Source organism: Myotis nattereri (genome assembly GCF_964212035.1).
Source record: "Myotis nattereri genome assembly, chromosome: 1".
Classification (NCBI taxonomy): domain Eukaryota; kingdom Metazoa; phylum Chordata; class Mammalia; order Chiroptera; family Vespertilionidae; genus Myotis; species Myotis nattereri.
The window spans coordinates 203605515-203628625 of record NC_138075.1 but is presented as its reverse complement, the minus strand read 5'-3'; the positions used below and the strand labels follow the sequence as shown (position 1 = coordinate 203628625).

Genomic DNA, 23111 nt, shown 5'->3' with positions numbered 1-23111 from the left:
AATAGGTGTTTTCTTTACGCTGAGGCCATCCAAGTGATCTTTTGACCCTGACTAATCGTCAATGAAGCCAGTAAAATGTCAGCTCTGTGATTCTCTTAGGCTAATGACAATATTATATGCATACAACGAAAAATTAACATATAAATCCAATAATGTTGAGGTTCATACTTGTCTGTGGCTCCTTGAACTTTAATTTTTCCAAAGTATGCAAAAATAAGAGGCATTTCATAGATTTTCTGAGAAAAGAGCAAGTGGTTTTATTTTATGAATGATCATAAATGTCCTCAGAAATACCCTGCGGCAAAGTCACTAATGGTTAACTCCCTAGAGATGAAACTGATTATGCTGTATAGAAGGAAATCGTGTAAATTTCTGAAATTTGCCGGAGTCCAGCCCCAGCGGTCCAGGGGTTCCCAAAGGTGTGGACGGAGTCGGCAAAGAATGAAGGACATAGAGACAGCGTTCAGTTAGTTGATCAACATAGTTGGGTTCTTTCTTTATTCTCCTGTTACATCTGTATTCATACCATTTGATCCTCTAAGTATGCCTCTATAGTTACATCATCATATGTTTTGGATTCTCCTTTGACCTTCTACAGTTCCTTGTTTTATGGTTATAGTTTCTTATCTGACCTTTGATAAAAATCTTATCTCTATCTAGCTCTGTTGATTTTAATCTTATCTAGGTTAGCCTCTGTGCTCCAATATAAGGGCTAGTTTGTTGTCTCTATTCCAAGGTCATTATCCTATTGGTATAAGGAGATTTTCCTATTCTATGGTCTGAGTAAGGATTATGTAGCTTAAGTGTGATTGTTCATAGTTAAGGTGATTAACTACCCACCTGGCACTTAGTTAAGGGGTTTACTGATTTATTCTCTTCCCTAACGCTGTTAATCCCTAACTCCAGGGAAACATTCCCACCTGGGGAAACAACCTTTCTTGGGGAGGTGGCTCTGGTTATAACACATAGCGCTAAAAAGTGGGAGCAAACATATTAAGAACAGTATGCCATATACGCCAGGTCCCTTGAAACATATGCTGTGCAGATGTTTCTTCCCTGCAGCGACTGTGTCAAGCAGCAAGGGTGGACCGGCTTCTGGCAGAAATTCAGTAGCATACAATTTGTTTGCCTGAAAATACTGAAAGATAGTAAAAAGAGGTGTTGGAAGAAATGTGCAATAAAAATACTTATTCAGTACACAATAATTGTTTTAGGATGTTTTTTCTAAGATCAGGGAAAACTTACCTGTCCTGGTGAGACCTCACATTAATTTGTTTTTAATAAGGTATTGAATGGAAGGCTGGCTCACTTATCCATGCAGCAGACTTCAGTTTAAACATCTTTTCATCAAAGTCCATTTATTTTCTATTTGCAGTAGCATTAAATAATGATCAAATATTACCTACTATTTTTTCAGAACTCTGCCAGGTAGGTCTCTTTTAAATAATCACAAAACCTCAAGCAAACCATCCACATTCAAGGACAAAGGACATGCCCTAGTCCAGTGATGGTGAACCTATGACACGCGTGTCAGAGGTGACATGCGAACTCATTTTTTTGGTTGATTTTTCTTTGTTAAATGGCATTTAAATATATAAAATAAATATCAAAAATATAAGTCTTTGTTTTACTATGGTTGCAAATATCAAAAAATTTCTATATGTGACACGGCACCAGAGTTAAGTTAGGGTTTTTCAAAATGCTGACACGCCGAGCTCAAAAGATTCACCATCACTGCCCTAGTCACTGTTCTTTCCTTTTCAATGACTTGCTTCCTCCTTTTATTTCCAAAATAACAACAATGATACCTATTTACATCTTTTCCTTTTTTGATTTGGTGCATGAAGAAGTGGGATTCTTCTATTTGCTAACAGAGACATTATAGAGTTACAAGCAAACCAAAAAAAAATTTTGACAGTGAAGGATAGCAACATTGAAGAAATATTATACTTTATTTTGTTCTTTTCCCCCCCTGTTATAAATTACATAAATTGTTTCCTAGAAATGGATGAAAAGTGGAGGCTATACTGTCACTTGGACTCACAGGAACAGTTTGCTGAGTTTATCTGCTCACAGTTGAAGGAAAGATTGTCTGGTGGCAAATGTCCAAGATGCTCTCTCAGCTTACCCACGCTGGGCTGTTTGAGGATGTTCTGGCAATGAATCAAGCTATAAATGTACAGGTGGTTCTTGAACCACGCAGGGTATAGGGGCACAGACATCCCAGGCAGGAAAACCCGCTTGTAACTAATAGTCTGAAATGAAACAAGGGCCATGCTGGCCATAGTTGTACTCAACTTCATGATGCTAGGTTACATGAAGCCCTGACCAGTGTGGATCAGTTGGCTGGTGTCACCCCTTTCCCAAAAGGTTGCCAGTTCTATTCCAGGTCAGGCACATACCCTGGATTCAGGTAGGCAGCATACCAGGAGGCAGCCAATGGATGTTTCCCTCTCACATCGATGTTTCTCTCTCTCTCTCTCTCTCTCTCTCTCTCTCTCTCTCTCTCTCTCTCCTTTCTTTCTAAAATTCTATTTTAAAAATTGTTTTAGAAAGATGATAGGTTATGAAGACATTATTAAATCTTCACTGGCTGGAGTGTGGAGATTAAACAGGAAAACTAAAAATGGCTGAGGCCAAGATGTCTCATTGGGATTTATTTATTTTATTTTTTTGGACCTGAGTGCAGACTTGAACTGTGTCATTGGTCCAAGTGAGAGACACTTACCTTATGGAAAGATGATGGGGAGTTACAATCAGACTGACACCAGGAAACACTATAGAATAGATCAAGTTATCCTTCAAATCCTATTTCTCCATTTCGGCCCTTAGCTACTGTAATACATGTCCAACATTCTAACTGCTCTCTTGGTTTGAGAATGAAATTGACCCAGGTCACTCATACCTTATTGTAAAACAATTTACTTCCCTTTATCTACTCTAGAGTTATTTACATATTATAATATAAAATAACCAATAAAGGTAAAAGAAATGAGAATGAATTCCTAGTGGGAAAGGTCCAGACCCTGGTACCAGAATAGGTGGTTATTGGCCTATTATGGCAGCGTGGTTATTTGAATACCCCTCAAACCATGCCACAGAAAACATAAAGCACTTTTATTCTTCACAGGTGAAAAAAACAAGGTTCACTGGATGCTTATGGAAAAAAAGGACAAAATGACAACTGTATAAAACTTTATGGTAACCGATTTGATTAACAACTACAGTGGGACCTTGACTTACAAGTTTAATTCATTCTGTGATGGAGCTCGTCACTCAAATTACTCGTGTCAAATCAAAAAGTGAACGAGTGAGACACGTGATGCTGGGCTGATATTGTGGCGTTCACTGTGACATTCGCTGCGCCAACTAGCGGTGGGGTATCTGAAGCTGGCTCATAACCTGAATTTTAGCTCGCAACTCAAAGCAAAAAATCGACTGAGAGACGGCTCGTATCTCGAAAAACTCATTAGTCGGGACACTCGTAAGTCAAGGCCCCACTGTATAGGAAAAAATTATAACAAATTAATCCTACCATCCGAGCCTGTCTACATAGATCTATAGAAATATATGAGATTTTAAGAGTGTTAAAGCTGGAACAAGATCCTTATTCATGAAAAAGTGTGTCAATCATATTCTAACATACTTGTTAAGACAGAAAATTAGTTTCTTATGACTTCTTAAAAAAAAACCCATTAGCAATAAAGTCTAAAAAGAAAAGCACTTAAATGAGCTCAGTTAATCAACATGTCAATTCCTTAAGGATGTCGGATAGCAAACCATTGCCATAATGCATGCCCCAGAATTTTTAAATTTATCTACGTATTGCCATTTACAGAGAAAGACTCAGCATCTCTCAGTCCTGATTATCTGGAGAAAAGTTCTATGTCAAGCCAATAGCTATGGTTGTCTGGGACTCAACCAGATACCACACTAAGAACCGGCCAACTCGGAAAAGGGAGGGCAGAGTTATTGGCACTGCTGCCCAAGCAACGTGTGACTGAAGTCAGGGTGGGCAGGGGATGGCGAGTGGGATTCTACCCAGCAGCTTCCATTAGTTGCTTTTTGCACCATCGGATGTTAGTCAAACATTGTCAGGCTTGGTGACGAGATCTCATGTATGAAGAGCTAATGAGAGAAAAGGAGTGCTGCCAGATGGACTAAAGGTGACCATGAATAATGTAGCTAAGTCCAGCAGGGAAGCAAAAGCAAGCCACATGGAAAAACTCCTTTATAACTACCTCCAGTGACATTAACTGGCACATTTTTAGAATCAAAGGTATATCTGCGGTTTATAGAATTGCTGGCCAAAGCAGACGCACAAAGCTCCAACAGGAAAGATAAAAGTTGTGGGCAATAAAATAAAGAATAGCTACCTATGGCCAACCTGACATTTTATATCTAAGGACTGCTACTGTTAAGATCTACCCAAAGAATGAATTACTAGAATCCAGAGAAATATTCCAGTGGCCTCAGCTTCTCAAATAATAGAAGGCTATTGCATACAGCTATTTAGAATAACTCTTGCAGCTACGAGTAATTTAAATAAAAATTCAAAGTCAGTTCACAGTTATTAAGGTTATTTCTTAATTTGGAACTCAAAAACATAGACTCATGCCAGAAAATTGTAGAGTCATTTAATAAATATATTTGCCATTATCAAATATATGTGAATGTTTTCACTAAGCAAAGGTATGAAAAATATGCTCACTAACATCGGGATTCTTGATCCACTAGACATGCATTTTTCTGACCCTGGAGATATATGATATAAATGATATGTATGTTATAGATACAGTAGCTTCTGGGTGGTCCTCAAAGGAAAAAAGGAAATGCGTTGTTCACATAATGTGCAATAGAAAGAGACATCATATTATATTACAAACCTAGCTTTTAAATCAGTTAATACAGGGTCATGGAGTTTCTGCAGATGTTTGATGTGAAAACAGGTATAACATTCAACAGACTGACTTAGAATGTGTAATAGACTCTTGAATTTCCCCTTCCCAGATGTCTCTTTAAGAATAGCTGATTCCCCATCTCTACACTGCTCCAGGTGCATAATTATTCATGCTAACCTACTTGTTTACTTGCTGCTAATAACAGTGTTATCTCTATTTGTAGTTTTTAAAGTACATTGTACAGGTATTATCTGCTAGGTATTATCTGCTAGGTATTATCTGCTAGGTAGTATGGTTCTCCACTATAGAGCCAAAGAAGAACTAATTCCAAAAAGCTAAGTGACTTGCCAGGAGGTAGTGAATAACTGAATTGGAATTCCATTTGCATCTGCTGTGCTTTATACTTACAGTTTTAAATTCCCACTAAAAAACTTGTTATAATGGTTATAAAAGGCTTGTAAAAGGGTTAAACCACCAGAGGCATTTGTACCAGATGTGCCAGGATAGCTAAGAGAATCCTATAAAATAAAAGGCTAATATGCAAATTATCCCTACAGGCGAGAATTCAATAGACTGGGAGTTAGACGTGCGCTGACCACCAGGGGGTGGTGCAGAACATGGCAGGTGCCAGTGACACAGCACTGGCAGCGGGTGGCAGTGGAGGCACTGCCGGCCCCGATGGGCCCCTATGAGAGCAGGACCACAGCGGGATGGTGGAGCAGGTGAGTGGGCAGCACCAGGCCAAGACGGGTGCAAAGGGAGGCCCTGGCTGGTGGCAGTGGCAGCAGGCAGCCAAGGGAAGGGAGGCCCCAGCCGGCAGCCGGCAGCTGTTAGGGACCCTACCTGTGCATGAATTTCATGCACTGGGCCTCTAGTAATTTTATATATATATATATATATCTCAAAAACCAAGATAAAACAAACAAATTAATAATGACTGCATGAATAGATGTGCAAATAAAATGGTGGGTGCAAATAGATATGAATAAAGGACTAATGGTTTCCTAGCTAGGGTTCCAGTTAGCTTTTTATTTAATTGCCCAATTAAAATAAAGAAATACTTCAAAATACTTCAAAACCAATATGATAGGTGCATTATGTCAACCTATGGGGTGTTTCTGCATTAATGACAATTTGTAAAACGACTATTTAGCATGTAAGATATGACATTTTGTAAATAAGGAACAGAGAGACAGGGTGATGGATGTAGTGAAAAGGCACACCATCAACATGGAAACTTTGATTACTTGGAATCAAAATTTCATCCATGTCTTTAATTGTTCTATAGATGCATCTGTTTCAGTACCTAGACATTGACAGCAGCAGATGTGAGATGAAAATTTCTTCCTAATTTGAAGGTAGATCCAGTCTGTTCACCATTGTAGGTGATTTCTACCATCAGACTGAAGAATCTAAGCTCTACTTTGAAAAAAATAAGGCAGTTCAAGGTTTTCAGTTAAACATTTCAAGCATTAAAATATTTAATGATGCTTTATGTATTTTTTAATTTTTCAATTCTTGGAATAATGACCTATGCATTTCCTATAGATAATATCTTTTTATGTAGGACTGCAGTGATGATTGTTAACAGAAATGTTGCATAATGTAAAATACTGTATTTATAACACACTTCATTTTCTCCGTGTCCTCAGGTAGAAAGACCCTGCATTTTCAGTGATAGTTTACTTGCTGTTAGGAAGATGCTAGTTTAAGATTGGATGCATTTAATTGTGTTTTTTGTATAGGTAGATTCAGAATTTTATGCCCAAATATTACTACTACTATTTATGAGCAGTTCTATGTGATTATGAAACAATTGATTTATCTCTGCCTTTGTATTGTCTTTACTTCAAACAGGGAAAACCTGAGATTGTTGAAGTAATGAGGGGGAAGTGAGAAGGCAGCCAGTCAAACATGCTAATAATGATTTAATTGAAATTAGGGTTTACTATTGCGACATCAAAACCATTTTTATTGGGCTTAAAATGGAAAAAGACTATCCTATACTAATAAAAAACAAACATGCAAATTGACCGTACTTTCCCTATGCCTTAAGCCACACCCACCAGCCAATCAGAGTGACTATATGCAAATTAATCCAACCAAGATGGCGGCCGGCAGCCATGGAGCTGGATCGAGCAGGAGGCTTACTTCCTCCAGTGATGGAGGAAGCCAAGTTTCCCCGCCTGCCGTGGCCCAGCTCTGAGCTCCACTGAAAGCAACCAAGTTTCAATTATAGAAGATAAATAAACCCCAGATACCTGCTTTCAGTCAGCCGTGGCCACGTAGCTGGAGTGAGCAGGAGTGGGTTGCCCCTGGCGATAGAGGAAGTCAAGCTTTCCGCAGGCCTCCGCTAAAGGCAACAAAGTTTCAATTATAGAAGGTAAATAAATCCCAGAATAAAAAGAAAAAAAGGAGAGGCTGGGAGCTTACGTTGCCAGGGTACATGGCCAGACTGAAAACGGCCCTCAGCCACTCACCCAGACTGGCCAGGCACCCCAGTGGGGATCCCTCACTCTAAAGGGGGTGTGGCCAGCCTGAAAACAGCCATCAGCCCCTCACCCAGGCTGGCCAAATCTCCATGGGGTGAGGGTCCCCACTAGGGTGGACATCCTCTGAGGGGTCCACACTGCAAGAGGGCATAGGCTGGGCTGAGGGACCCCCGAGTACACACAAATTTTTGTGCACTGGGCCTCTAGTTTAAAAATAAAAAGGTTGCAAAAGGACATTATGCTGTCTTGCTACAAGCCAGTCTGCATATACCCATACATGCCCTGTTCAAAGCAAACCAGCTTCTTGCCCATAAACCAAAACTTTGGACCTGCACTTCACTGGTGACTGGTGATTTTGTTTCCTTAATAGAACTTTCCAAGCTAAATCATTCTTCCACTGGCAAGGAGTTTTGAGAGAGGTGACTATTCTAAACAGCAAATTTTTTACTTCAGTCTGATCTAATCAAGACTAAGGTAGGAGCTCTTTTGAAGTGATTGGATTTATCACATGGTGTGACAGCCTTGAGCTTGGCCTCTCTCATGCGGGCGCATGATTTCTAGATACTGAGGGAAGTGATTATTATGCTGTTCAGAATGCAGGAAACTCTAGAACAATGGAGGCAGTTATGAAATATAAAAGTTATGAAATATAAATTTTTTGCTGATCACTATCATTCTTTGTCCATGGAAGGAAATCTAGACAACCACAACCAGTGTTTTTATTATCATAATATCAGAACTGCCAGTATTTTCAGTCATGTGAAATACAACTTTCAACATGTTGCATATTCTTCGATTTATGTTATTTTACTGCAGTCTTATTTTGCATGGGGCATAATTCATCATAGGACTACAATGCAATCTCAGAGTGATGAAATCAAGAAGCAAGAATATCACTAAAGAGGAAAATGATTGTTCTTGTGGTCTCCGTCCCTTAGGAGTCAAATTATGTTGAATTTGCATTGGGGCTTCTGAGAAGACCGTGGGGGGAATGGCTTCACCCTGTAAGAGCCCACATGATGCCATGGAATGAGAACATATTTTCTGTACATTGAAATATGACTTTCTATTTGTTAAAAAAATGTCTTTAAAAAAAGACAAATATTAAATTTATATCAATTTCAAAAACATTGATAGAATAGGAATGGATAAGAACTCCAAAAATCCTCTCCTCAGAAGAGCATTTGAAAAAAATGGTAAAAGTCAACTTTTTAAAAACTCTGGAAATTAACCAAAGGCTTGCATCAATTTGGAGAGTCTTTATTCAAGACTTTACTAAATCTCAGGGTTTTTTTTTTAAAGTGAGTTGTGTGGCATTTTAACATGCCCCAGTCCCAGCCCCTTTCTCAAAAGCCCGCAGAGTCAAGGTCAGCAGCCTACCATCTTCTGGAGGGAATAAAACGTGGCTGGAGTCCTTCCAAAGCACAATTCCCCACGTTTTCTAGAAAATGTTCCTGGCAAGACTTGTTTTTGTTTGACCTGACTCAGACGTCTCACAGTGTGAACAATCTTTCCTGAGGGAGTTGGAGAAAATAATCAGTGGCAATTGTTTTTTATCACAGCAAAGAACAAACTGACCAAAGCAATTAAAAGGATATGCTGGGGAACAAGACGTCCATGGGGGACTTTGACAAACAACATGTTTCTGGGAGACGACGAGGCCACAGACTTCTGCAGGACTGTGTTCAATGCCAGGGCTGCACAGGTGCCAGGAGAGACCTGACAATGTCCTAAGCCAGTGATTCTCAACCTTGGCTGCACATTAGAATCACCTGGGAATCTTTTTAAAATCCTGATTTCTGGGCCTCATACTCTGGAAATTCTGTTTCTTTGTTATGGGGTGGGGACCATAACATTAGTAACAAAGAAACAATTTCTGGAGGATGAGGCCCAGAAATCAGGATTTTAAAAAGATTCCCAGGTGATTCTAATCTGCAGCCAAGGTTGAGAATCACTGTCCTAAGGACTCTCCACTGGCTGACCTTCAAGCTCTGCCCAAGCAGTAGGCAAAGGTCAAAGTGGAGTAAGTAATCTGTCTGAGTGTTGAAGGGTAGCCCTGACATGCGCACAAGCCTCTTGGCAAGGACTAGGAAACTTATTGGCCCAAACGTTTAATAAAAACGCTTCCAAATCTGTATCGGATAAGCTCTAATATCCAGGATATACTAAACACTCCTGCCCTAGCTGGTTTAGTTCAGTGGATAGAGAGCTGGCCTGCAGACTGAAAGGTTCTGAGTTTGATTCCAGCCAAGGGTACATGCCTGGTTGCAAGCTCAGTCCCTAATGGGGGGCGTGCAGGAGGCAGCCAATCAATGATTCTCTCTCATCATTGATGTTTCTATGGCTCCCTCTCCCTTGCTCTCTAAAATCAATAAAAATATATTTATAAAAAAACACTCTTACAACCTAACAATACAAAGAAAAATCCAATTTAAAATGAGCAAAGGATTTGAATAAGAATTTTTCCAAAGAAGATATAGAAATGGCCAATAAGCTTATACACAAGTGTTCAACATCACTAATCATTAGACAAATACAAATCAAAACCACAACAAATTACCGTTTCACAATTACTAGGTGGCTATAATAAAAAAGACAGACAATAGGTCTGGTTGAAGACATGGAGATAGGAGCCCTCAGAGTGCTTGCAGCACTATCTATACAATGTTGCAATCGTTTTGAAAAAAGAATATGGTAGTCCCTCAAAAGGCTAAACACAGTTACAGTAGGGCTCAGTCATTACATTAAGTACATACTCAAGAGAATTTAAAACATACCCCAAAACTCGAAAGCAAATGTTCATAGCAGCATTACTTGTAATAGCCAAGAGCAGAAACAACCCAAATGCCTATCAATTGACAAATGGATAAACAAAATGTGCTAGATCTGTACACTACAACATTGTTCAGCTTCAAAAGAAATGAAGCGCTGATTCATGCTACAACATTCACAAACTTTGAAAACATTATGCTAAGTGTAACATACTTCCTGTATGATTTTGAGACAGGCGAGTAAGCCAGGACAGGTGGAATAGGGAAACAGACAATAGCTGAACAAACAAGAGCAACTGACAGCAGGTACCGAAGGCCACCAGGGCGGAAAGCCCCGGAGCCCAGCAAAGGGCAAAACTGGGAAAACAAGGACCTCGCCCCCAGATTGACCTTCCTTCCCTAGCATTTTGCTAGTCCTGGGGTTAAGACCCCCTGACCTTTCCTCCTTAGAGATAACATCTAGCTCTCAGTTGTATTTCAGCTCCAGGCCCAGACAAGCCACGCCCAGGCTGACCTCAGGACCAGCTGCATTGACTAATCAGCAGTGACCTTGATTCTGTGAGAATACACCTGGAAAGCTGATGAACATTCTATTGAGATCCACCCCTGAGACCTTCCCTAAGATTCCTGCCAGCAAGAGAGAGATAAATATCCTCAACACACAGGACCCAGTGCACATTCTTCCTCAGGAGAGCATGCCCTTTCCCACCCTCTTCCCTCCAAGGGACAGGAGACTTGCAACCAGGGGAGCAATGGGCAGCGCCAGCTGGTCTGGGCTAACCCCCGAACCTGTCTCCAAGGCCTCCTTTTCTGACTTCCCTGTGAGCCAAAGCAGCCCAGCCTAGGCTCTCCTGCTGTCTCTATGCTAAGTCCTTCCTTGTTTCTCTATCCTGAGTGTGCTTTTGCTGCAGCCAATAAGTTGTTGCTTGCTTTGCTGCATTTTGTCTCTTGACTGAAATCTTTCTTTCAAGAAGACAAGAACCAAGGTCTTCTCGTCTCGCCGCTAATAATTTCATATATGTGAAATGTCCAGAAGAGGCAAACCCATAAAGAAAGAAAGTACACTCATCAGCACCAAGGGGCGGTTGGGGAGGAAGGGCATAAGGAAATGACTGCTAATGGGTATGGGCTTCGTTGATAGGATGAAAATATATATTTTGTTAATTAAATAGTTGTGATGGTTGTGCCACTTGGTGAATGTATTAAAGATTTTTGAATTATATAAAGTGGTACTGGATTATATCTTAATTAAAAAACCCCTGATAATATGTTTACTAAAGAAAAATAGAGAAGACATTCACTTTGATGTCAATTTTTATATATATTCAAAATAATCAGGTAATGAGATATTATAATATTAAACAGAAGTATAGGAGAAATATTACCTTTCCAATAATGGCGTCACCCCAAAAATTATTCAGCAGAATATCAAAGTATATTATCATTCAGATATTCCATTGTATTACATTGATATAGACAAGTTTGAATATTAGAGCAATTATTTACATGAAAGGCATCTAAAATGTCAACATTGATTCATGTCAGAATTTACTTTCTGACACATCCTCAGAACATTTAAGAGCTCTATGAAGCTTAGCAATGCTTTTGAAACTACTGTAAAATAGTACATTTTCTTGAAAGTTTGTATAGCAAAATAACTTTACTAACAAACAGCTAGCAGATATAATGGTGAAAAATAGATATACTTTGGTTTTCCAAATTAGAATGGTGATGAATAATTAGTGGGGGGTTACAACTCAGGAGTGTTAAGGTTTTAAGGTTGAATGGAACCATATTGCCAAAGCAATACCTGAGAAAAAAGAACAAAGCTGGAGGTATCACACTCCTTGATATCAAATTATACTACAAAGCTACGATAATCAAAACAGCAAGATACTGGCAAAAAAAAAAAAAAAAAAAAAACCAGACACACGGACCAATGGAACAGAATTGAGAGCCCAGAAATAATCCCACATGTATATGGGCAAATAATTTTTAACAAAGGAATGAAAAACCTGCAATGAAGAAAAGAAAGCCTCTTCAGTAAATGGTGCTGGAAAAATTGAGAAGCCACATGCAAAAAACAAAACAAAAAACAAACAAATGAAATTGGACTGCTATTTGTCCTCATACACAAAAATTAACTCAAAACAGATAAAAAAAACTAAATATAAGACCTCAAACAATAACTTACATAGAAAAAAACATAGGTACTAAATTTATGGACCTTGGTCTCAGAGAGATTTTATGAATTAGGCCACAAAAGAAAGATGAGTAAAGGCAAAAATAAATTAATGGTACTATGTTAAACTAAAAAGCTTCTGCACAGCAAAAGAAACCAACAACAAAACAAAAAGACAACCAACTGAATGGAAGATGACATTTGCTAACAACAGCTCTGACCAAGAGTTAAGATGTAAAATAGATAAAGAACTCTTACAACTCAGCATCAAAAAAAACCCAAACAGTCCAATTTAAAAATGGGCAGAGGGCCTAGATAGACACTTCTTCCACGAAGATGTGTAAATTGCCAACAGATACATAAAAAGATGCACAACTTAGTAGCTATTAGGCAAATGCAAATCAAAACTATAATTAACCCTGGCCAGTGTAGCTGAGTGGTTAGAGCAATGCCTGTACATGGAAGGGTCACAGTTTTGATTCCCAGACAAGGGTACGTACCTGGATTGCAGGTTCAACCAGCCCCGGTAGGGGCTTGCAGAAGACAGCCAGTCTCTCTCACATCGATGTGTCTTTCTTTCTCTTTCCTCTCTCCCTCCCATCCCCTCTTTCACCCTCTTTAAAAATCAATGGAAAAATATCCTCAGGTGAGGATTAACAAAAGAAAAAAAAAAACTATAAATAGCCATCTCACAACTGTTAGAATGGCTATTATCAACAAGACAGGTAATTACAAGTGTTGGCGAGGTTTTGGAGAAAAAGGAGCCTTCATTCACTGCTGGTAGGAAGGTAAACTTGCACAACCACTATGGAAAAAAGTATGAAGGTTCCTCAATAGAATTACCATATGACCCAGCAGCCCCACTTCCAGGTATCCACCCAAATATTTTGAAAATATATTAGCAAAGATATATGAACACCCCCATGTTTATTGCAGCATTATTCATGGTTGCTAGACATGGAAACTACCAAAGTGTTCTTCAATAGATGATTGAATAAAGAAGGTGTGGTGCATATGTACAATGGAATACTACTCAGCCATAAGAAAAGATGAAATACTGCATGTTGTGACAACATGATGGACCTTGAGGATATCATGCTAAGTGAAATAAGTCAGTCAGATAAAGCTAAGAACCATATGATTTCAATCCTATGTAGGTTATAAAACTGAAAGCAACAAATGAACAAACAAGAAAAACAAACATACTAAAACTCATAGATGCCGACAACAGTATATTGGTTACCAGAGGGAAGGGGGTAGGGGAAAGTAAAAGGTAAAGGGGGACAAATATATGGTGATAGATAATTTGACTTTGGGTGGTAGACACACAATGTAATATGAAGATTGTGTATCATAGAAATGTACACTGAAAACCTATATAGTTTTATTAACCAACTAGAGGACCAGTCGGTGCATGATATTCATGCACGGCGGCGGGGGGGGGGGGGGGCTCAGCTCGACCTGCACCCTCTTGCAGTCCAGAACTCCTCGGGGGATGTCCGCTGAGGGGTCCTTAGCGCTGTGGCAGAGGTGGGAGAGGCTCCTGTCACTGCCGCTGCACTCACCAGCCATGAGCCTGGCTTCTGGCTGAGCAGCGCTCCCCCTGTGGGAGCACACTGACCACCAGCGGGCAGCTCCTGCATTGAGCATCTGACCCTGGTGGTCAGTGTGCATCATAGTGACTGGTTATTCCATTGTTGGGTCGATTTGCATATTACCCTTTTATTATAGAGCAGCGGTTCTCAACCTGTGGGTCGGGACCCCTTTGGTGGTTGAACGACCCTTTCACAGTGGTCGCCTAAGACCATCCTGCATATCAGATATTTACATTATGATTCATAACATTACAGTTATGAAGTAGCAACAAAAATAATTTTGTGGTTGGGTCACAACATGAGGAACTGTATTTAAAGGGCCAGAAGGTTGAGAACCACTGTTATAGAGGATGTCACCCCAACAAATTTAATAAAAAGGAAAAAAAAGGAAATCATGTAATTTGTTATGTGAACTCCATCCTTTTAGAAATTACTGACTGAATTCTGTCATCATTTAAAGGGTTCTTTATTCCCTGTTTTTCCAGAAAATGTGAGCTTCTGAGTGCCTCTTGCTTCACCAAAGAGGCACTGATGCCTAATGTTTCTCTATGTGTGGTAAGATTTGACAACGGGATTGAGTACTATCAGCCTTATCCACCCATTACAAAGATTCCCATATTCTTTGATGTAATGATTTCAGCAGTTCAATGGAATATATTTCTTAGATCCATTATTTCACTAGGGTTTACAAAATGGTAGTATTTTATTTTTATTACTGATTTTGCGGGGAAGACAAAGCTAAGAGAAAATAAGAAAACCGTGGTAGTCATGAAGTGAGTACTGTGTTTCTTGTATTCTCAGTCTTTTTATTCTGTGTCACCAAATAGGTGAGGACTGAGCTGGCGAAGCTTTACTTTTGCTTCGGAGAAACAGAGGGAGGAACGTTCACACAAGCTAATGAAATGTGTCCCTCTCACAATAAATACTACACTGCTGTGCATAAAGAAAGGAGTGGTAAATTCTTATTGGGAGTTTGAGGTAGAGATAGCTGGAAAAAAGAATGTGTGTGTGTGCGTGTGTGTGCGTGTGTGTGTGTGTGTGTGTGCAGCGCGCGCAAGCGCGTGTGCACATGTTGGTACATGATGATACAATTGGAGGAAGAGAGGAGGTAGAAGACAGAGAGCTTTGCTAATTATATAAGGTAGACTGTAAGTTTTTTCCTAGCAGGAAATGAGATGAAGGATTTTCAGCAGGAGAATATAAAAAATTGGTTGTGAGATCACATTTTTAGCAGAGTGAGGAAGGAGGAAGGCAGATCAGTATGGCTCTGATTACTGCCACAGAAGTGGAAAATGAGGAAGGTGTGAACTTGTATTTGAACTAGAGACAGTCCTTTTACTATGTGCCTCTAGCAAACTAATTTGCTTCTTCCTTAGTGCTCTGCTGCTGCAATTGCAGACTGAGGGCCAGGGAGAAATAGAGACTGGGTGGGTTTAAGAAGAATTTACTCAAGAGCATATAAATTTGGCCCTAGCTGGCTTGGCTCAGTGGATAGAGCGTCGGCCTGCAGACTGAAGGGTCCTGAGTTCAATACCAGTCAAGGGCACATGCCCAGGTTGCAGGCTCGATCCCCAGCAGGGGGTGGGCAGGAGGCAGCCTACCAATGATTCTCATCATTGATGTTTCTGTCTCCTCTCCCTCTCCCTTCCTCTCTGAATTTAATAAAAATATATTTTAAAAAAACACACAAAAAGAGCATGTAAATTTGAGTATGAAGATTATTAAACTATTCTTCGTCAATATATTCTTCAGCATAAGAATGATTATTCATTAAAATTTGTATTAAAATATATTCGTTGATATTTTTGTGAAAAGTTTTCTGGAATATTTTCATCTACTATAATCTTCTTCCATATTTAAACTTATATGCTTGTCTCTTTCCTCTTTTCAACATTCTTATATGCACAAATCCAAAACCCCTTTTTCATGTTCTAGCTCCGATTTTACTTCTACTATAAAGTTGTCTCTTTTCTCTAAATCTCTGTAGCAGTATTTGTGCTGCTATTATAGCCTACCCCACTGCCTGCACTTCATCACAGTCATTGTGCACGTACCGTGTGGCATGTAGTAGAAATTAAATCTGTAAGCTTGTAGGCATTTTTATTGTTGCTTATTTACTGCTCTACCTTTAATTCATCTGGTAGAAGGCCTTGCCCACAGTAGGCACTCTAGACGTAGGCATAGTTTACTTCTAATTCATTTGTATAGAAAATGTACATGAGATTCTTTCAACCCTGCAGTTTTGTGATTTGTTTAACTTCTGCGTGTTCTGCTTCAAAGTGAATGTTTTTAGTAACATCGGACGAAGCAGGAGAATAAATTTGAAAATAGATGTGACGTTTAAGGGTTTTGTAGACAAGTCTTCCAAATTGCTTCCTTTTTAAATGATCATAACTATTTTTTTATTCTATTTTCTTAACTAATCTAAAAAAAAAACACTAATAGAATATTAGGTTATGTTTACTGCATGCCAACAAAAGGTAAACACTGTGGAAGGATGGTAATTTTAAAGCCAAACCACTGTATACCTAGCAGTAGAGGCTAAACCACATTCATACAAGTTGAAACAAACAATGAAATATTTTGAAAAATAGTCATTTGAGTCATATCTCTGTGAAGGATTAGCAACATAAGACCAATGAATGGAACTTGGCCTGCACACATTGTAAAATAGCTGCTAGCAAGCTTAGTGAGACAGGGAGAGTCTCTCTCAAGGACTGTTGGGGAGAATCTTACATTGGAAAGAATGTTTATTCAGTTGTCAAATGAATATACATTGTTTATTCATTTGTCAAAATCATTAATACCCACTGTGCATCAAAAACTGTCTACTCATTGTTTTTGCTAATTAAAAGACAAATGAATATGATCTTAATCTATATGAAAAATCTCTTCAACTAATGAAAAATACAAATGTATATTCTTATAATTATAAAACAAATAATTTATACAGCAAGACAGAATGTTTTTGAAGTGCTCTGAGATCTGAGAGTGGAATGATTAATAATTCTGCCCTGAGGAATTAATGAAAACTTTGGAAAATATGTGTTATTTGAATTGAAATATGCAGTATGGGTAAGATTTCAAATGTGAATGAAGAAGTGTGTGTGTGTGTGTGTGTGTGTGTGATGAGTTTATGGTATGGGTAGCGTCTTGATAAGTCACTAATAACTGGTGTACAGAGTTTGCTTCTGGTTTTAATCTGGAAAGACAGATTGGATCTCTAGATTACAAATGGCCACAAATTGTTGTTGCTCCCATGAAGACGTAGATTAGACTTCCATATTCCTTAAATTTGAGATAACTTGCTTTGACCAACAGAACACAGGAGAAGTGAGTTGTATGAGTTGGGAGCCAGGTTTCCAAAGGCCTTATAACTTCTGGTCTCACACTCTTGGATCACTGCCACTTTGAGAGCAATTCTGAGATAGACTACTGGAATGGAAGGGATATGCAGAGAACTGAGGCACCCAGATCCAGCCCTGGCCATGGGCGAGGCCACCATAGGTTAGTTGGCCCCTGACAACTGAGAAGCAGATTGCCCAGATGAGTAAACGCAGATAAGACCAGTGGAAGAGCAGTCCAATGGAGATCAGCCAAAATTGCCCATCCTCAGAATGGCACACTCAGAAATGGTGGTTGTTTTTAAGTCACTAAGCTTTGAAAGTGATTTTTTGCCCAAGAAAGGTAAACTAAGATGGAGCCACTTTGTTAGTGTTTATGGGTAACCAGCTTCTCTAGCTCCAAAAATGAATGTAGATTTTTAAGTTTGGAGTTAATAAAGCTTATCTCCCTCTATTATCCACGGTGCTTCTCAACTTCTACTCCAACTAACCACAGAGAAGTTTGAGCTCTATAATTCCTGATGTTATTTTTATCCTCTTTCAGTCTATTTTTAAATGAAATTTCACGATTTTATGCTTTCCTTATGGTGGGGAAGGTAAGACAAGAATTGTGTGGCTTCTGATAAGAAAACTTGTTTCTACATGTGCAGCCAGGAAGAAATTTCTTATTGTTCAGGTTAACCTTTTAGCTTGCTGTTGACATCTTTGTCTCTTAATTTGTAAGAAGTAACTTCCCAATTGTTTTTGGAGAGGCTTTCAATCTGATTGTCAGCTAAAATAAAAGTTTAGTGCATTCTCAGGTGAAGCTATTTTCTCTGTGGGCTAAGAGTTTGTGAATCAATACCAAGGCTCTCGGGACCAGAATCTAGCTCCATTTTGAATTATACTAACACTCTAACTTGTCAGCATTAAGTCTGCACATGTCATTCTCTAACTTGTGATTTTAAAGAAAAATTGAAGACAATGTAAAAATTGAATATTTTAAAAGAAGAGTCCATAGAAACCAAGGAATTCTAATATATTTTCCTTTTTTAATAAATACATAAAGCTTTTTACCATTTCCCTCAGTGATTTTGATTAATATGATAGTAGGATCTTTCAGAGCATCATTATACCAATTTTCACAGCCTGATGTAAGAACTCATTTCACAGAAATAATCATGACTAGCATTAATATATGAATGTCAGTGCCATAACACAATAGTATAAGGCATATTTACACCATCTGAACATACAGAACACCATACACATACACACCAAAAAAATCACAGATCTAGAACAAACAAAACCCAATTTCCTAGACATCTTACATTAACAGGCTTTGCCTGAAACAACTTTTTTTTTGCTTTATTTTTTTATAACATATTTTCTTTCCAAATAACAAACAGACCTTCCCTATGTCTTGTGATTTACTTGTAACATTGTGCTCATGCAAAAATAATACTTGTTTTATTGCAATAACAGATAAACAGTTTTGGATTTGGGTCCCAAAACCATCATCTAACATTTTACTTGATGTTGCTTCATCCATATTGTCCTTTTAGTTGGAGTGATATGATGATTTCTTTTTAGTGAGTTACAAAACGACAAACATATCCAGTTGACCACAGTTCAAAAATCAAGATTCTAAGCTTCTTGATCATGCACATTGTACTTTCATCCTTGAAAAATGGTTCGAATCAAACACACCACTTTGATTCAACATTTACTGGTGTTCTTCTTTTCTTTTTGTAAATATTTCTAAAAACAACAACAACAAAAAGGAATGAAAGGAAATACTGTCCCACATTAACAGCTCACGAAACGGAAGAGCAGCAAGAATCACACTGACAATTGTTAAGACACAGTCAGGTAGTGACACTGGAGTAAACATTGAATGTCATTGCAACACTGTAGGAATGTGATCATCACTACAACCCATACTTCTGTAACAGTTCGGATTGCCACTGGCGTTTCCGCTCTGGAAAATAATCTGGAATGTGGATTTTTTTAAAATCCTGAATACACTTTTTCATTTCTTCTTCTACGCTGAGCTTCTCACAGACTTTCTTTTTGGAAAGATTGGTTTCCCGGGACTTGCTGATGAGTGTCTGAAAGAGTTCACTGTTTCTGCGTTTGTCTGGTGGGGGCATCCATTGCACAGGTGCTTTTTTGGAGGGGCGATCCAAGGTTAAGGTGTTAGGCTGGTGAGCTGTGGCCTGCTGGGCGTTGGCTGGGTTGTCCTGGGGGGTGCTCGCCTCTGAGTGGCTGTCACAACTGGAGGTGGAGAGCTCATTACAGGAAGTCCCACTTTCACTTCCTTTATCTGTGACTTTGTCATGTTTCCTGTCTTCATGTTCTTGTTTGGGTGACACCATTTTCTGAGATGGCCCTAAAAAGGATAAAAAAGAGTAGAACAATTGAATGAGAAGTGAAAAAAAGTCAAATTAAATAAACTTTATTTCTTTTTTGTTTTAAACCAAGAATATTTATATTAAGAAAAATGCTGTTTGTTGAGGGATTAAATACAACACTCAGTGTTGTTAGTCTACCTTCAAATACGCAGCATGCTGATTAATTATTTATAACATAAAGTTTGGGAGGTTTGCCTAAGGAACACTTCTGCCATAATGGGTCATCCATAACTTTATGATAAAAGATTTTTGCCAGGTATTATTTCCTGAAATCTGAAAAAGATATCACATGTAAATATTCCGTAACCATGTCATTAGACACTTAGTTCATTTCTGTTCTAGCTACCAACATTGGCTGTTCATTCTGCCTTTATAAGAACAGAGAGTACCATTGCTCACTTTTATAAAGTAGCAGTTTTCTCCAGGCCCAGAGGCACAATAGCATCATTTATGCTTCCCAGGGGGTGGCTGGTTTAAATCTTATCCTCCGTCTTTTAATCTTGTTTCCTGTCTATTTCCTTGGGGGAGAATTATGCAAGTGCTGTAGACATATATGTGCCTACTCTTATGGTGAAAAAAGTATAGTTGAAATACAGTGTTCTCTTAAAATACAAGGCTTACCATTTGAGGTAAATTACCTAGGAGGACAATTTTCAGAAAGTGATAGTTTGCTAAGATAATTATTTCAAATACACAAACAGTTCATTTCCAAGAGAGAGTGTATTTTATTCTCCCTCGCCTCTGCTGTGATATTAGGACATCTATTTAACATTTATTGAACACCACCACATACCCAAAACTATAATAAAACCTGATTAACTGGGGCTTAACCATTCAGAAATATTAAATTACCCAAATTTGGCTTTTTTAGTCAACTTTTATGAACAAGTTACATAAGTCAGAATGGGAGATTCATCAGTATTTTTGAACAGTTGTCCCAGGGGGTTCTATTGTGTAGGCAGAGTTGATAAAAATTGGTCTAATTCATAGGGACTCACCTGAGCCACATATGGAATTACTTGGAAAGATTAGATTATTGATGCCTTGGTATCAATCCAAGATGTCCTGCTTTAATGAGATGCCACCTGACCATTGGGCCGTTTAACAGATTCAGGTGACTTCAATGTGCAGCCAAAATTATGAACCTTTTCTAAGCCTATTATATGTGCAGTGAATTCATAACCAGTATGAGTAGTTGTATTACTAAGAAGGGTGGGAAAACAAACTAACAAAAATATTTTTTACCAAAGCACCTATTATTTGCAACTTACTGTTTGGGTGCTAACATCAATTTCCTATTTAAATCAGAAAAAACAAAAGTTGATGCCAAAAATTCAGTTGAGTTGGATTAAAGATTTAAAAAGCTTTAGAACTTTTTGGAATGATGGAAATATCCTGTATCTTGATTGTACTGTTAGTCACAGGAATGTACACATTTGTGAAAACTGACAAAATTACATAGTTAAAATGGGTGAGCTTTTCTGTATGGAAACTATATCTCAATTAACCCCAAACAAACAAACAAACAAACAAAAAAGTCCTAAACACCTTATTAAAGAATATGTACCTATTTGAGGGAAGGCCTAGCCATTATTTCATACCTGCTTTTTCTGCAATAGAGTATACCTAAAACAAATGGTGATGTTTATAAATGCTTAGTACAAAAGTGCACTAGTACATTTCAGAAGCATTTGCAATCATGGATTAAAGAAAACAAAAGCAGCAGCTGTTTTTCAGTCTCTGCCATCTATAATAATAAGAGCATAATATGCTAATTAGAGTGGACATCCTTCCGGTCGTCCTTCTGGAACAAAGCTGGGGCTGCAGCTGCAGGATCCAGGCAGCCACCAGTGGCTGTGAGGGAGGGATCCAGGCAGCCGGGGCTGCGAAGGCCTACTCTTGCATGAATTTCACGCATTGGGCCTCTAGTGACATTATAAAAACAGAGAGTACATTACTTAATTCTACAAAGTAGCAATATTCTCCAGGTCCAGAGGTGTAATAGCAACATTTATGCTTCCATGGCGGTGGCTGGTTTAAATCTTATCCTCAGTCTTTTAATCTTGTTTCCTGTCTATTTCCTTGGGGAGAATTATGCAAGGGCAATAATTCCAGGGTAAAAGAGAATGGAGGTGAGCCTGAGGGGAGGGAAAGAATGAGGTGCACTTCTCACATCCCTGGCTGATTTACTTACCCTGAGGCATTCTGAACCCTGCTTTATCCTCTGTGCTGGTTGGGCACAAGCTATGCCCTTAGAACCCCTTGCCTTCTGGCTTTCAGTTGGATTCAATGGCAAAGACTCACAACACTATGTCTCACCCCAGAAATTCTGTCATCTGGTTGGCTCCCTGGACCCAGAGGCACATCCCTGGTCAGCAGTTTTCTCTACCTCCTTCTCACTTCTCTCCTTTTCTTTTCTCTCTCCCTCCCTCTGTCACCCTTCTTTCCAGATCCCATTAAAATGAGGCTCACATCTTCAGGCCTACCCATGTTAACCATGTCATTGTAACTGGCCTGAGGGTATTGCCCACATTAATGCATAATGTCAATAGTCAACTTTTCTCAAATCACCCAATTCAATGTGCTTTCTCTTTCCTCCAGAGCCCTGTCTGACAGACCCACACTGGTCCCCAACCATCTTCTCCAATAACTAGGTGTCTGTTAATTGTAGGATCAGTTCTTAGTGGTACCAAGTCTTTGTGGCAATAATATTGAAAGTGTTTTGACCTGGAATCAAATTCTAGCTCCCTAGCAAACAACCTCATGGCCTTGGAGCCATACTTAGCTCCTCTAAGCTTCAATTCCCTTATCTGTAAAATGGGTATTAGTACTTTCTTCATGCGGTTATTTTGAGATTAAATGAAATACCATACAAAGGGTCTAGCAAAATAATGCACAACAATCAGAGTATATCATTGTCATTTAAAAAATTCTGACAGGTGTTCAGTCCCATCTCTAGAGATTTTACATTTGCCAAAGGGTTTGTATGTACATGTTTACATAGAGGTTGGTGTGGTTGGAGGAGCTGAAGCATCTGTTTATCTCATTATCGTTATGGCTGAATGTGATCCACGCTAGTGTGACGCCCACAAGCCTAGTGAGACATAGGATACAAATAAATGTGTTCCGTCCTTTCTGTCAATCTTCTGCATTACTTTAACCAGAAATCCCTAAAGAGAAATCGACAGTTTTCATTCCCACTAATGACTAAGGAATTAAACTGCAAATACCTGAGAAAACCAATTTATATTTAAGGAGAAATGAGAAATGAGAAATAATTTCATGTTGATAGGCACGGGGTAGAGCATTAGACAGAAACACCAGGCAAAAAAAGAGTAACATCCGAGTGGAAGACAGTACAGAAGGAGGACACAGGTGATCCTTGAACAATGTAGGGGTTTGGGACACCCCCCACACAGTTGAAAATCCATGC

At 38.9% G+C, this 23111-nt stretch overlaps 1 protein-coding gene across 1 annotated transcript in view; it reads right to left on the bottom strand.

Moving 5' to 3' along the window:
- Positions 1 to 18296: 18296 nt before the first annotated feature.
- Positions 18297 to 23111, bottom strand: part of KCTD8 (potassium channel tetramerization domain containing 8) — a gene marked incomplete at its 5' end in the record, with an annotated part of 207278 nt that continues 202463 nt past the window's right edge. The window contains one exon of the mRNA XM_081086407.1: positions 18297 to 19656. Within this exon, the coding sequence (XP_080942533.1) occupies positions 19196 to 19656 (461 nt within the window). The 3' untranslated portion in view covers positions 18297 to 19195. The remainder of the gene's footprint in view (positions 19657 to 23111) is intronic.